Consider the following 16,541-nt stretch of genomic DNA (forward strand, 5'->3'; position numbering starts at 1 on the left):
AACTCTGGGAATTGTCTGGAAGAACTGGCCTCTGAGAGGGCTGAACTGGAAGTAAAATGAATTGTAGGAGAATCAGCAGTGACGCTGAGGATATTTCTTTTACATCAGTTTTCCCTACACGTGGAAATTAATTCATACTGTGCTAGGCAGGCTAATGGTCCCCCAAAGGTGACCACGTTCTAGTCGCGGGGTCTGTGAATATGTTACCTCATATGGCAGAAGGTACTTTCCAGCTGTGAGTTTGTTAAGGGTCTTGAAGTGGAAAGACTATTCTGGGTTTTCTGGGGGCTCTAAATGTAATCACAAGGATCCTCAGGCGAGGGAGGCAAGAAGGTCAAAGACGGTGGAAGGCAGTGTCAGGAGGAGCCGAGATGGGGCTGTGAGCCAAGCAATGCAGGCAGCCCCAAGGGCCGGAGGAGGCAAGAAACTGCAGAAGGAACCAGTCCTGGCAACTCCTTGCTTTTAGCCCCTTAGGACTTATTTCAGACTTTTAGCCTCCAAAGACCTGTAAGACAATAAATTTGTTTTGTGTTAAGCCACAAAGTTTGTGATAATTTGTTACAGCAGCAATAAGAAAACTAATACCATGCTCAATGCAGAGAATTTGGAAAACACAGGAAACTCCTCGTTGTTGTTTTTTAAGTCACTGCAATCACGCTACCCAAAGGGAAAAATTTAACATTTTAGATTCCACAGACTTTTCTCTTTGTGTGTTCTTATGTATTTGCCAAAAATGGGGTTGTGCTCCGAATGACTCTCTGACTTGGGGTGCCCTGTATTCAGGGAGCTTTTAACGAGAGGGTTGGCTTGGATGTTTAGTGCTCTGGTGTCTTTACACGTCTCAGTCCCTTGGAATTCGGGGTGTCTGCAGGAGTCTGGAAACCCTCAAGGGCAGGCAGAGAACCCACACCATGGCTGTGGGAGCCCAATTGGGTACCCGAAGGGCCTGCTCTAGGGCAGCACTCACTTTGGTGGTTTCGTTCTCTTGCTAGCGTCCCACTACTACCAATACAAGCAGCAGTTCATCTTCCCAGGTGAGTCCCTGTGAGCTCAGCCCCTTCTGAGTGGGGTGGATGGAGGTGAATGTTGGGGTGGACAAGCTCAGTGAGGGTGGTGGTGGGATCACCTGGCCCCAGGACAATGACTAGACGTGGAAGTGGAAAAGGAAAGTGTGGGGGGGTCCCAAGGGCGCAATGGCACCAAGGAGGTGGTCTGGGAAGGTGGTCCACAGTAGAAGGACGGGCAAGAGCAGGGGAGGTCCAGAGCACATGGAAGGGGAGAGGTGGTCAAACCATGTGACCTCGTCATTCCAAAGGGAAGCAGGAGTGGGGAGGATTTGGAGATGACCAGAGGCTTGGCGGTTCTGGCAGCTCCCTAGCTAAGGGCAGGGAATTTCGGTCAAGATGCCATCTGGACCACAGCTGCATCTAAGCAGGTGGTCCAGGAAGGGGAGGGGACTGGCCGGCCCCGGGGACCCACGAGCTGGTGAGCAGCTACTAGCTTCCAGAAGTCAGGTGTTGGTGGGTGTGGCTCCACGCCCGGGTCCTGACTGTCTGATCTCTGCTGTCAGATGTAGTGCCAGTGCTGGAGACGCCGACCCGGGCGCCCCAGGTCGTCCTGCATCCAGTGACCTCGAACCCCATGTAAGTGGCACAGAGGCCTCTGCCTCCCCCCGGCCTGCAGTCCACTCAGGACCCCTCTGCCTTCCTCTTCCTGGAGTTGATGTGCTGGGAGGTGGGGGGGCAGGGAGGGGGAAAAAAGGGGGGAGAGACATGGGATGAGTCAAGCAAAGAGAGGGAGAGTGTGGCAGCCCAGGCGGAGAGAGGCCCCCACAAGTCAGCTCTGTCCTGTGTTCCTGGCCCTGCCGGTCACGTGTGATTGCTAGGAGCTGGACTTGTTCCCGACCCTCCTAGGATCAGAAAGACAACGTGCAGGCCAGAGCCAGCACTCAATGGAAGGGGCGTTCTTCTATGTCATTGTCCCCCCTTTCAAAAGTATAATTTAGGTGTATACCAGGGGTCAGCAAATTACAGCTTATGGTGGACGAATCCAATGTGCCGCATGTTTTTATAAATAAAGTTTTATTGGAACATGGCCACACCCATTTGTTTGCAACACACTGTCTGGTGACTTTCAGACTCCAGCGCCAAGTGGAGCCATTGCGACAGAGACAGTATAGCCCGCAAAGTCTAAAATATTTACCATCTGGTCCTTTATAGAACAAGTTCGCTGACCTCAGGCTTACACCATTGTACAAATAACTAATATGTACAGAATACATTGTACAGAATAACTAATATGATGGACTGTTCTGTAAAAACATTAGATATGTGCTCTTTCTATTCATAGTTGATCTCTGTGTGATCCATGATATACACAGTCTCTATCCTACTTTTTCATCTGAGAATGCTATAACGTCGCATTTTTCATATTATTCCAGACTCTTCGCACACGTTGTTTTTAACGGCTGTAGAATGTTGTATCAATGTGGGATAATTTCCTTACCCATTTCCTGATTGCAGGATCTTACATCTCCCCACATCTCACTGTTGTACACAGTACCCCAAGGCACATACATCTCTGTGTGGGCATCTTTAGCCTCAGGGTGGTCAGTGGCTTGGGCAGCTGAAGTGACATCTTCTTCCTTAGCTTCTTTGATTATGACCAAAGTCTGGGACTTGTTAGGCACCTAGTTTTGATTTGACTGGTTTCTCAACTCACATTTTGGCCTACTGGGTTTTTCTCCCGTCTCTGCTAGCTGCTCCGTTTTTTCTGACCCGTGTTACAGACTTTGTTAAAGACCCAAGTGGTACATCTCTGAAATCAAAGGAGCAGCAGTTTGCCGGGGGATATTGTGCTGACATGTAGCCCCTGATCATTTCTCTGCCGCGCACGAACCAATTCCACAACTTGTGCAAGACGGGCTCCAGGTTATGAACTGACAGCCAGGGAGTGCCAGCGAGAAAACAGTTAATCAGTGCCTGCGGTCTGCTTAAATGTGCGTGGAGGGTTGGGCGCTGCCTCCTCACAGAGGGGAAATGATTTAACAGCCCGGCTGCTGCAGCCTCGCCTGGATGGAACAGAGAAAGGCCCGAGTCGTAGGGTATGAGGAGGGATCCCAGCGGCACTGTCCCACCTGAGCCTCCCCCAGGGCATCGGGCTCCCAGCATATTAGCTATCATTGTGCGGTGTCACTGCCTCCCATCGGAATAACTATAAGTATTTGGTTAATATGATGGCAGATGCCACTTTGTGACCCCCTCCTTTCTCCTGCTAGTTGTTACGTCTTTCAGACTCCCTCTCACCGGGAGCCCCTCCAGTGAGCAGATGGACCCTGTCGGCAGGGTCATCAGCTTCCTGGGGTCTGAGGGTCAGGATAGGGAGGCCCCCAGATGAGGAGGTGGGTAGGGGAATCTGCTGAGCTGGGAAATAGGCAGGGGGCATGGTATCCATTGATTCTTTCCTCCCACCTGTTGCAGCTCACCCTATAAACACATACACATCTCTACTCTAAATCACCCCCAAAAACCCTTTAACACACACTGTGCCTATATCCCATCCCCTCCCATCCCGTGTACTCCAACATCCCCTCATATCCTCAGTACATACCCAGTGACATCAGACTCACATGCCCGGGACAACTGCACAGAGCACATCCCATAATACCCACACAATACCTTCAATATATATACTTAGTACACACACACACACACACACACACACACACACACACACACCTGTGTCCTCCAGTCCAATACAGTCTTGCTTCCTCCTTTTCATTCTCATTCCACACATCTCGATTCACTGACCTGCAAGGTCCAGCTAAACACTTTGGACTCCTAAATCCATCCAGGAATCCTCTCTCCTGGGAATTTCCATCTCACTCCATTTGTTCAATTCCTACCTGAGTTTGGGCCCTTGTTTAGCCTTTCTGCACAATATCTGCATACTCACTGTAGTTCCTTCCGTGGTAATATAATGTTTCTTAAAGTCAGGAGCCAGGCCAGTTTCAACTCTTTTCCTTCTAAGGGCTTAGCACTGTTCCTGGCACATAATTGTAATTGAATGAATGAACGAACGAACACATGAACACTAGGATCCTTTCAGAAGATACCAAATCCCAGTGAACCTTGGAGCCTGATTAATTCTCTCTAGGGAACACCTAGGACTCCGAGGACTCTTCCACCCACGGCATTTAGGGCATTTAGGGCAGTGTAGAAGGAAGCTGCTAGATTAGTGGAAACCAACGCAGTCATGAAAAATGAGCCCTGAGCAGCCCAGAAAAAGTATTGAAAACAAAGTCCTCATGTGCGGCTTTTTACAGCGAGGTTATGGACTATGTATTTCCGGCAGCAGCACTGAAGTGAATTTGAGATGAAGGCTTGTGGTGAGGACTTCTCACTCTGGGTCTCATACCAGGATAAGGTCAATACAGGGGCCCACCTTTCCCCCCGAGGGTCACAGTTATTTTCTTTCTTTAAAGCTTGGAAGGAAATCCATTACTTCAAATTGAAGTGGAGCCGACCTCAGAGGTGAGAACTGGAGATGGCGAAGCCAGCTTTTCCAGGGCTTCCCGGAACTCGGCAAAGCCAAGTGATGTCCTTGCTGATGCAGAGGACTTGGGGCAGGTCAGGGTGCGGGGTCCTGAGTGATGGCTGTTCTAACTCTGGGACAACTACCAAGTGGTGACCCCTCCCGGCACCAGCCTAATGGACCGTTATATGGTGCGCATCATGAAAAAGCTACTTGTGCAGAAGTTGGCAAGTCATTTGCATTCTTGGTTGAAAACGCAGCTCAGGGCCAGATAAATCCCCAGGGGGGTTGTGCCCCACTGAATACAGGGGAGGATGTGGGGGGTGCGGTCTCAGGGTGTTAAGAATGCAGAGAGCCAGGTCCAGGCCTGCCCCCGTGCAGCGCGGACCCAGCAGGACACCATGTCCCAGGCAGTGCGGGGACAGCTCTCTCTCCCCCTCGGCCACAGAACGAAGAGGGCCACGATGAGGCCGAGGAGTCGGAGGACGACTTCGAGGAGATGAACCTGTCCCTCCTCTCGGCCCGGAGCTTCCCGCGCAAGGCCAGCCAGACCAGCATCTTCCTGCAGGAGTGGGACATCCCCTTCGAGCAACTGGAGATCGGCGAGCTCATCGGGAAGGGCCGCTTCGGGCAGGTGTACCACGGCCGCTGGCACGGTGAGGTGGCCATCCGGCTCATCGACATCGAGAGGGACAACGAGGAGCAGCTGAAGGCCTTCAAGCGGGAGGTGATGGCCTACAGGCAGACGCGGCACGAGAACGTGGTGCTGTTCATGGGCGCCTGCATGAGCCCGCCCCACCTGGCCATCATCACCAGGTCAGTCCCACCCGGGCTCCCCGCCCGTGGGCTTAGTCCCAAAGCTCTGCCTCCGGGAGAGTTAAGTGGGGATTCGGGTTTACTCTGCCATTCACAGGGTGTGTGGTTGAAGGTTTGCCCTTCCAGAAAGCACTCCGAATGCTAAAATCCCTCGGCAGAGCACTGCACGGGGTGTCAGGAAATCGGTTCTAGATCCCCCTGTGCTTCAAGGATTTGTGAAACCTCATCTCTGAGACTCACTTTTTCCATGTGGGAATTAACTGGATCAGGCTAAATCGGGGTCTGCAGACTTTTTCCAGTAGTAAATATTTTCAGCTTTGCAACCATACAGTTGCTATAGGAACGTCTCAGCCACTGTAGTGTGAGGGCAGCCACAGACACGACACAAATGGATGTACATGGTTGTGTACCAATAAAACTTTATTTGCAGAACCAGGCAATGGGCTGCAGGTGGCCCACGGACCTAGTTTGCTAAGCCTTGGAGTAAGATTCCGATGGCTTTCCTCAAAGCATCAGACCATGTGTGCGGGCCTTCACCATTGTGGTTTGAAATGTCCAGGATCCGCGGTCTGTCGTGACACAGAAGGGTATCAGTAGAGAACTGACATTAGGAAAACGTCAGGTCATAGGAACTTTCTTGCATTTGCTCTTTCTAACCTGGCCCAGTGACATGGACATGGAAAAAAAAAAGCTTCAGTTTTAGTTGAATGGCGTGGGACAATCCTTCGGTGTGTGTTTAACTGGCATCTGCTCCCGTGTTGCATGAGGACTGGCCACAGCAGCGGTGTTCTGGAGCAGCCTGTGATGCCAGAGGTGAATTAGGAGCCCCGTCCCCCAGACTCAACTCCAGCAGGAATATCCCGAATACACAAGCCTCACATCTCGGCAGGTCCGTAGCGGGAGCTGTGGGCTCAGGGAAGACCTGGTGTGTCTTTGATTTGTTCCCTTGTGATTAAAGCCTCCTTGAGTCCATTTGTAAGACCTGGGTGATTGGTAGAAGGAGTGTGATTGTCACCATTGATGATGCAGATGGTGGGTTGACTGGAACCCATGTGTCAAATGGTAAGTGTTTGTTTGCAAAGGATTGGGGATTCGGGTATAGTCTTTCAACTCTCCTTAAATGGGATGAAAGCGGTGGTTGTCCATTCTGCACAGGACAGCCAGGGCTCTCAAATAATCAGCCCAGATAATATTCAGGAGCTGAGGGGTTCTGATTAGGTGAGTGTATCAGTAAGCTTTTGCTGAGTGACAAACTACCCCCATACTTCATAGTTTCTCTCTATTCTGTGGATAGTTCTGCACTGAGCCAGGCTCAGTAGCTGGGCTCTTGGATGTGTCTGTGGTCAGCTGACAGGTCAGATGGGGGCTGGTCGGTATTGGATGCCATTTGGGTTAGCAGACTGTCCACTGGGGTGCTTCGGTTCTCCTCCACGTGGCCTCTCATCCCCAACAGGGCAGCTCGGGCTCACTCCCATCGTGCTCCCAGGGCTCCAAGAACAGCAAGAGGTCAAGCCCCAATGGACAAGTGCCTTTCACATGTCTGTCTGTGTCCCATTGGCTAATGTCCACTGGCCAAAGCAAGTCACGTGGTCAACCTCCGCTTGAGGCATGGGGAAACAGACTCCGCCTCTGGATGGGAGGACTGCAGTGTCACATTGCAAGGGCATGGATGCAGAGAACGGGACTGTCTGTGGCCATTTTACCACCTGCCAACACGAGGCCCTCAGCCCCCTTTCCTCCCAGCATGTGTCTTCCTCACGAGCAGGCAGGCAGCAGCCTCTCCTTGGGCGCACAGGTCTGGTTGGAAGGTGGTCTGTTCCCCAGCACTGGCCTTCTGCCCACCACTCCCCCCAGTCTGCTCCCGAGCTTTCTCTCACCTTCTGGCTTTCTAATCCCTGTTTTTACTTCCCCAAACTAGAAATTTGAAATCCACTGTCTTTTCTCTTTAGCCTGGCCTTTCTAAGGACCTCCTGCCTCCACCCTCCGACTTTTTCAGGGTTATCAGTGGAACCCAAGCCTCTCGCACCCCTTTGTCAAGGGCTGGCTAATTGGAAATAGACGGCTCGGTTAGCAGCCATCCTTGAAAAATAAGTGGTCCTCATGAAAATGTGTCTCTCCATCCTACAAGCCAGCTGTGTTTGCGGCCCCTCTTCTGAGCCCCCTCCTGAGCATCATAACTGCCTGCAAATTTCACAAATAGCACAGCCTCTTCCTGGCACCGTGATAAAGGCGCTGCAGCTTTGGGACAAATAATTGGTCTCTGAAGTGTTTTGGTATTTTGTGTGAAGAAGCCAGATGAGCCCCTAAAGAAGTGGCATTTATCCCATATTACTGGGTGATTATATATTTATCTTGGGGGGGCCTCTGTGCACCCCTCTTTCCCATTTAGCACCGTCCACTTGTTGGCCATCCAGGTTTCTTAACATTCAGTTCAAAAGCAAATATTTGAGTAATTTGATTAATCGCCTGCATTCGCACAGTTGGCTGGCAGAGGTCGGTGGTTGGATGATAGCCAACCAACTGGAACCATTTTTGGACTCTGGATTTATTTTACAGGGAACACAAGACCAGATAATTACCTGGCAGATCCTGGATAAATTCACAATGGCATGTTCTAGCCAATTACTTAGTAATTATCATCGACGTTAACAAGTATTTCTAAGATTAGCTTCCTTGTAATGCAATGTGTAGGGCTCTTGGGAATGAGTAATCACCAACTAGTTACCCAACTGCTATATCCCCAAATGCAATTAGCAGGATTGCTAAATCGTTCCATGATTGGGTCATTATGAGATAGCAAAGCTATCGACAGTCTGCACAATAACTCATTTGGAAACCTCCAAATGGAATCGGAAAGCCTGTAAAGACAGAGTTGAATGGAAGCATCTCTCATCCTTCCACCTTGCTACGGAGTTTCCGGGCCTCAGTTTCCCCATCTCTAAAATGAGCAGGTAGAAGTGGATGTTTGCTGTGGGGTCCTTCCAACTCTAACAGAATTCGCTGGATCCCTGAGACTGGGCTGTGTTTGAGAAGCAGCCCGGTACTGCTGCCCACAGTATGGTCCACCCGATCTCCTGTGTCAGAGCCGGCAAAGGGGGGTGGTCGTTAACGTGCGGATTCCTGGGTGCCACTCAGTTTCCTAGGGCTTTGGTAACCAATTAGCATAAACCTGGCGGCTTGAAATGACACACGTTTATTCTCTTATGGTTCTGGGGGAGGACCAGAAAGAAGACTGTGGTAGCAGAACATGAGGGCAGAGGGTAGGAGATGAGGGTAAAGAAACTGGCAGGAGCCAGTTTTGTGGGGGAGGGACTCTCAAGTCTGGTGCAGGTTGGGGACTTTTAAAATAATATGCCTACAGCAGTCTCTCAACTTCAGCCGCGGCACTGTGACATTTGGGGTCAGATCATTCGTTTTTAGGGACCTGTCCTGGGCATTGTAGGATGCTTAGCAGCAGCCTGCCCCCGCCCCCCTTCCCACTGGATACCAGTAGTACCGAGTCGCTAGTTGTGATAACAGAAAGTGTCTTCGGATATTGCCAAATATCCCCTGGTGCAAAGTCACCCCACTCTAAGAACATTGCCCTAGAGTCTAATTTCATTATCTGCACGGGGCTCAGACCTCAGTACAAAACCTCCTCCATGTGATTTTGTCCTCTGAGATCTTCTGTTGTAGGGCCTAGGAGCCTGGGGAGAGGTCTGGGCTTGATGCTGAGGGCAGCAGGCAGCCATTGGAGGGTTGTTGCAGGGGCAGACCTGGTGCTTTTGAGGGCAAACATCTAAAGAAAGGGTGCAGGCCCAGGGGGCATTTAAAAAAATTCCTACCCATGTTGCTATTACCCAAGTTACCCCAGAAAGTCCCTGTGCCTCTTCCAGCCAATTTATACGCCCCCATTCCCTCTGTTCTGAATTACAGCACGCCAGTTATTCTTGCCTGTTCTTGAACTTTATGTAAATGGAATCCTGCTGCGATTTCTTTTGTGTCTGGCTTTTTGTTACTCATCATGCTGTTGAGATTCACCCGGCGTTGCGTGCATCAGCAGTCAGTTCTGTGGCCACATAGCAGTCCGCGGTGTGAATCCACTGCAGTTTGTTTGTCCACCCTCCGTGAATGGGCCTTCGAAGGGTTCTCACTGGTTCACCTTCAGTCCGACTTCAGTTTCTCTAACAGCCTGAAATACAACTTCGATTTACTTTCTACTTTTTAGCCTCTTTCCTCATTTTCTACTTCAAATGTCTACTCTTTCTTTCTTCCTTTCTTTCTTTCTTTCTTTTTCTTTTTTTTTTGTTGTTAATCCTCATCTGAGGTTAGAAAGAGGGAAAGGGAGGGAAGTGGGGGGAGAGAGAGAAACATTGATGTGAGAGAGACATATCGATTGGTTGCTTCCCCCATGTGCCCAACCAGGGCTGGGGATGGAACCTGCAACCAAGATGCATGCCCTTGACTAGGAATCGAACCTGAGACCTTTCAGTCTGCGGGCCAATGCTCTAGCCACTGAGCAACCCTGCTAGGGCAAATTTCTACCCTTTCTGACATGCGGGCCCTTCTAGTCACCAGTTCCCTTTCCTAAGGTTAAATATCATTTAACCTTTCCTATGGGGACACACTTCTGTTTTTATCCAAAACAGCTCCAATTACAGGTTTCCAGGAATCCGCATATTCTCACTCCCATGCGTCTATCCCTAGAAAACAGATGATAAAAGTCAGCGAGATACTCTTTTTTAAAAATTTTTAGGGTGTGGGGAGGGAGAAGCTGCCTCCTTCTTCCCAGAAAGGTTTATCACCACGTCCTGATGCCTTCCTTCCTTAGCTTCCGCTCTGGCCCTCGCTCAGGAAAGGAAGTCACGGAGAGCTTCGGGCTCAGGAGAGACTATGGCTCCCTCAGAAGTCCCTTTACTTGAAGCTGAGCAGGCACAGCTGATCCTCATCGCTGAAACCATTTCACTGGTTGAGGGGCATTTGTTTAATTCACCCTTATCTGCATTTATCAATGCAGAGCTCCTCCAAATGAACCTAAAAAACAATAGATTCTACCAGCCTTCAGTACATGCTTGGCTTCACAGGCCAGGCGCAGGGATGGTCTCTCATTTTATCACTGTGCCCACTTTACAGGTGGGAGAACCTGAGGTCAGAGAAGTAAAAGGAGCCCCTGCCTAGATCGTAGAGCAAATAACTGGCAGAACCTGGATTTGAGCAAATGTACATGTGAATATGCATTGAGTACGTGCCTTCTTTGTCATGGCGACCCGGCCCAGGTCAAGGGAACGGGCTCCACCCATGAGCAATAGCTTATCACGGGATTTTTCTACCTGTGATCAGATCAGAATTACCTGGGGCACTTGGTAACAAAAGAAGGCCCGGGCCCATCTCCTGCGTACAAGCCGAGGACTTCCCCGTGTTCTCGGGAGAAATTTTTAAATGTTTCATTTGGCAAATGTCATCAGCCCCTTTGCCGGTGCCTGAGTGTGAAAGCAACTTCCCTGTTATGCGGGGTTGACTATGTTGCCCCCGTGCGTGCGACACCACCACCCCCCACCTGTCTCCCAGGGACCCGGTAGTAATGAAGCCCATAGGGCCTCCTTTGCACAGCATTTAAATCTGGTAAATACCAGGAGCTCTTTAATAGATTCTGTATTTCCAACTCCACATCAGTCCTATTTTTCAGGCTTTCAAATAGAATAGCACCGAGCTGCTCTATTTACAGACAGACAAATGGAGGCCCCGCCTTCGGCTAAGACAGTAACTGGTTGCCCCATTGAGATCTTGACTCGCTTTTCCTGTAACTCTATGCTTCTGGGCTTTGTGATTATTTCTCCTTCAGGCCAGTTTGATTGTCCTAAATATAACGTACAAGAGTTGGGGGGTCCGAGCGCATGAAAATTGCGTCCCTCGTCATCTAGTAGAATCGGCTTCCTTTTATGTTCAAAGAGCTGAGTTGCTTTCTCTTTATAAAGCGCAGCTGAAAGGTTTTTTGTCTGTGGCTGCCTTTAATTGTGCCGGAATGTACAGCGTCCGGGACTTTTGTGAAGGAAGCGCTATAAATGGGCTGCATCATTATCATTATTATTATTAGCATCATCTCATGTACATTGCCTATGCCTGTTGGTAAATGGTCACATGACTGGCAGAGGACTCGCACGGGTGAGGAAGACTTTGCCACTGGCCACCCCTTTCCTCCACTGTCAGAGACTCCGAATTAGCATGTGGGACATCTGTTACCACTTAAAAAAAAATAACTGAACAACACAAGTGATAACTCATTTGTTACTGAAAACGCAGATCAGCAAAAAGGACAAAGTGAAATTCACCCATAATGTTTCCAGCCAGAGAGAATCACATTCATATTTTGGTGTGTATCCTTCCAGGAAGTTTTCTTAATGTACAGCAAGTCCTCAGATAACATTGTTTCATTCTAGGTTGTTTCATTAAAACGTTGATGAGGTGCCCTAGGAACTCAGCTCTTGTCTATGTCAGTTAACCTATAGGAAAAGTGGTTTTGTCGTTACCTTAAAGTTGCAGAACCTGTGGACAACATTAAGTGGGGGCATATTGTATGTGCAAACTCACAGTTGTATGCGTCAGGTTGATGGTAGCTGCTGTAATAAATAAGCCTAAAAACATTAAGTGGCCTAACCCAATAGAAGCCCATTTCTGGCTCACATAATAGTCCAGGATGGGTGTTTCTGGATTGTATGTGGCTTTTCTTCATTCGTGGAGGGATCCAAGACCACGCCCATATTTTGGAGTCATCTGAGGGCTCAAGTTCTCTGCTTCTAAGGGGAAGAGCATGGAAAGACGTGTGGGAGGTTTCTATGAGCCATGCTTAAAAGTGGTGGACATCATTCCATGCCTGTCTTCTGGGCTGGCATGGTGCCTTGACCACACTTGACCACAAGGGAGGCTGAGAAATCGCTCACTGTATTCCTGGGAGGAAAACGATGCGGGTTTTGGTGAAGAGCCCGCAGCTCTGTGACATACAAACATTGAGGGATAGATCTCTGTGCTGCTGAGGATAGACTCACCCAGCAGCCCCAGTTTGTGACTCGCTACTTCACTAAACACTGTAGGTATGAACACTCCCTTTTTAAAAATGTGAGTCTTTTGCACATTTCTTCACTCCTGTTTGCCTCAGTTTCCTCATCTGTAAATGGGGTAACATTGCTCTCTCTTGCAAGGTAGTGATAAGAACTGAAGAGCTTATATAGAAAGGCTATAGCTTAATACCTCCTGTAACTGGAGGCACTCAGTACTTTGTATCTCCTCGCTGCTGGAGTAATAGTGATGATATTCTAACAATAATGATCATGATAGCAGCAATTAGAAGCAGTATATTTCCTCTCGGGTGCCTTTGGCACTACAAATAGAATTTATTAGAATATCGGATGATAGAGGGGATGGCTGTGGTTTGACTGCTCTGATTTATGTCCCAGTGCCTGGCTTGTATCTTGGCCAAATTACTTAACCTCTTTAAACTTCAAGTCACCCAGGAGGAGGTGTTGAGTAAGGAGCTGGATATGCTGGTTTCCAGCTCAGATGGAAGGTTGGGGCTGGAAATAGCCCTCGCATGAGTCATTGGCAAAGAAGTGGCGACTGAAGCTGTGGGCTTCAGTGGAAGCTGGGGTTTAACCAGGGAAGACGGAGGGGTCACCCGAGGACCCGGGACGGAGCCTAGAGCACCAGCACTGAGGGCCCTGGTGGGGAAGGGTCACCCCGCACAGGGGCCTGAGAAGAAGCAGGCGGTAGAGGCAACCGGAAGAGAGGGACTGAGGAAGCAAACCCCCAGCCCCTCCCCTCCCCTCCCATCACCGTGTTTATTTTCATTGGGGCACCTCTCACCAGAGGCGACAGTTCTTTTGTTCCTCGATTTGTTTGTTTGCTTCTTGTCTCTCTTCCCCCTTCCCCTCCCCCACTCGGAACATAAGCCTCAGGAAAGCCGGACCTCAGCTATGGACTCACCTCTATATCCCAGCCCCTCAAATATTAGGCTGAATACATGAATAGTTGTTGAAACATAAACACCCGTTTCCAAAAATACATCCACACGCATTATCCCACCCCGCGCCTCTAGGTAAGCGTAGCAGCCCACAGTGAATGGCGCTGGTTACCTAGACTCCCTGAGAAATGAGTGGCACCTAGTGAAACGTAGTACAAGCCGGGTGGAGGGTGGCTGGCTGGGATGTGGGAGAGTGAACAGTGATGAAAACAAAAACAGTGTCCATTATAAGATGTAAATGATAACAGTGATAGCAATAAAGAGGCTGTGTGGTTTGGGGGTATTTGCCCCAATGTTCATCGTGTGTGTGGCCTCGGTGTGATGGCCTCCACCCCCATGGAGCTCACAGAGAGACCAGTCACTGTGTGATTGGCAAACGGAGTCATAATCTCTGCAATAGGATCATAGGGGGCTGTGGGGACCAGAACCCGCTCCTTATTCAAATTGGCCAGATGTGCATGACAGTATTGGCATCCCTAATAAAAGCAATGGCATCTGCAAAGGGCTAGAGGTGGGGGGATCAGGACTTGGGGCTGTGGGGCAGTCGAGAGCTGGTACAGAGGTCCCACACGGGAACAGCGAGAGCTGAGAAGCTGGACCCCGTGCGGATGTGCTAAGGTAGTGGTTCTCCGCCTTCCTAATGCCGCGACCCTGTAATACAGGTCCTCATGTTGTGGTGACCCCCAACCATAAAATTATTTTCGTTGCTACTTCATAACTGTAATTTTGCTACTGTTATGAATCGTAATGTAAATATCTGATATGCAGGATGTATTTCCATTGTTACACATTGAACATAATTAAAGCATAGTGATTAATCACAAAAACAATATGTAATTATATATGTGTTTTCCGATGGTCTTAGGCGACCCCTGTGAAAGGGTCGTTCGACCCCCAAAGGGGTTGCGACCCACAGGTTGAGAACCGCTGTGCTAAGGGATCCCAACTTTTCTCCTGGAGGCAGTGGGGGAGCCGCCGGCGATTTGCACGTTAGAAAGCCCACATTGGGGCGACCCCTTTTCTCAGGAGAGCTTGCAGCGAGCGGGGTGCTGCTGTATGTCTCTCCTCCAGGAATGGCCTGGGCAGTTGGAGTTGGTCCTAATGGGACATCATTGGGAGCCCCACAGGTCTGAACCAAAGGGGCGTCAGGTACTGCCCAGCTTCTAAGAGACATTTGGCATCTCACCCAAGGGGGGAGCGGCAGCGAGCTGGCCGTGCATTGGAAGGGAAGACATTTCCAACAGCTTTCCCTGTTTAGCCAGCGGCCCTGTCCTGTTAGAAGGCAAGTGTGGGCCACACCAGGTCCCTAATGGGTTCTGGCACCGGAGAGCCGGCTGCCTCAGCATCGCTGGCCGGTGGGCACATAGAGACTCCCTGGAATACGGTGACTTCTCGGAGAGGCCACGTTGTCACTGAAGCCGGTTCCCTGCAAGCTGAGTAGCCCGCGTGGAAATCCTGGGGTTCCTCATGTTGAATTGTAGCAGCCTCTGAAGTGGGTGCCAGTCAGCTCCCGTGTCTGGACAAGGAAACCGAAAGACAAAGCACATGCCAAAGGGTCCGGGTTTGAACCCAAGACCCATCCAGACCAAAGTCTGAATCAAACCATCCTCTTCTTCTCTATCCCGTTTCAGCAGTACCTCAGTCAGTGATGGCGAACCTTTTGAGCTCGGCGTGTCAGCATTTTGAAAAACCCTAACTTAACTCTGGTGCCGTGTCACATATAGAAATTTTTTGATATTTGCAACCATGGTAAAACAAAGACTTATATTTTTGATATTTATTTTATATATTTAAATGCCATTTAACAAAGAAAAATCAACCAAAAAAATGAGTTCGCGCGTCACCTCTGACACGCGTGTCACAGGTTCGCCATCACTGCCCTAAGTCATCGCCTTGTTATGCCTTAGAACCCTCCATGGCTGGTCCCCTCCCCTCGGGAGGACACAGGCTGGCCTACCTCCCAGTCAGTTTCATTGTCCAAACCCCAAACGTGCTTGTTGAGTTGGCAGCAGGTGCCAGTTGAACCCCAGGCATTTGACCCTTTCCCTTGCTGTCCTCGGACTCCAGGGTCCGAGAGTGGGCAGGGAGGGAGGGGGGGAGCGTGGGATCAGCGTGTTTTCGCTGCTCTGGGAACTTGCTAGCTTTGGGGTTCGGGGTGATGCATTCCCAGCCTGATTCCAGCTGCCTGGGCACTGCTCAACTTCTGCGGGTCCCAGCTGATGGTGTTTAAGGTAATGAAGCCCATACATCACATAATAAATAGATATTGACTCTTTGTCATAGAGTCTATCAGGATTGATTGGCCACTGGGAATACTGCTTTCTTCGATCAATGGGGAGCGGGGGCGATTAATAAATCTTGATAATGACTGGCAACAAGAAAATCAATAGGTGCGTTGCTGTGTGCATTGGGAGCATATATCTTTGAATGTGAAATAAGAGTTTGTTTTGGAAGCAGAGGGGAGCAAGAGAGGCAGGAAAGACGGACAGAGACTATCACTCTCCTTCCACCCACCCTGTAGGTGCTCATCGGTTTTTCATGAGCTGCGGAAATCCAAGGAGAGGTTTGCTTTAAAAAGAGCCTGAATTTAGTGTTGGCCTTTTCTGTTCTCTGGATGTCTGAGTGCCCAGAAATCCCCTCTGCCCATGGGTTGCTTTGTTTGGCCTTCGGGAGAAGGAAAGAGAGGAGGGGAGGATTGGATAGGATGGTGGGTGGGGGAGGGGAGGGGAGGGCAGCACAGGGGAGGCCTGGCTGCTGAGGTGCTGGCCACCTTCACTGAGAAAGAGATTGGAAACTGCATCAGATTCAGGAAGTAAAACAGTTTGGTTGGCATTTTGAGTGTGAGGGGTGCCACCGAGTCTTTCAAGGGGCTGTGTTAAGTAGGCATTTAGATACATCCTACTTCAGAGACGAGGTCTAGAACCGGGAGCCATCTGTGTTGTGAGCTCCTAGGAGCCATAGGCATGCCGCTGCCTGGGCAGTGCTGCTCCAGCCTGCCCATCCTCAGTTCCCGGAGGGCTCGTGCACACACAGTGCCGAGTCCCACCCCCACCCCAGAGTCTCTGAGTCCCTGGCTCCCGGCTGGGGGCCTGAGAAGCTGCATTTTCCACACATTCCCCGGTGATGCTGCTGCAGGTGTGGGAAGCCCACAAAGAGAACCAGTGGCCCTGGAGCAAAAAATCAAAGTGAGAAGAGGACA

At 50.0% G+C, this 16,541-nt stretch overlaps 1 protein-coding gene across 4 annotated transcripts in view; it reads left to right on the plus strand.

Annotated features, from left to right (window-relative positions):
• KSR2 (kinase suppressor of ras 2) overlaps positions 1–16,541 on the plus strand; it is a 265,061-nt gene that overhangs the window by 213,142 nt on the left and 35,378 nt on the right. For all 4 annotated transcript variants that reach the window (XM_005863784.2, XM_005863785.2, XM_014537695.1 and 1 more), the window contains 4 exons: positions 993–1,034; positions 1,571–1,643; positions 4,484–4,532; positions 4,982–5,349. In XM_005863784.2, the coding sequence (XP_005863846.1) occupies positions 993–1,034; positions 1,571–1,643; positions 4,484–4,532; positions 4,982–5,349 (532 nt within the window). The remainder of the gene's footprint in view (positions 1–992; positions 1,035–1,570; positions 1,644–4,483; positions 4,533–4,981; positions 5,350–16,541) is intronic.

The sequence above is a fragment of the Myotis brandtii genome, unplaced genomic scaffold, assembly GCF_000412655.1.
Source record: "Myotis brandtii unplaced genomic scaffold, ASM41265v1 scaffold181, whole genome shotgun sequence".
Lineage (NCBI taxonomy): Eukaryota > Metazoa > Chordata > Mammalia > Chiroptera > Vespertilionidae > Myotis > Myotis brandtii.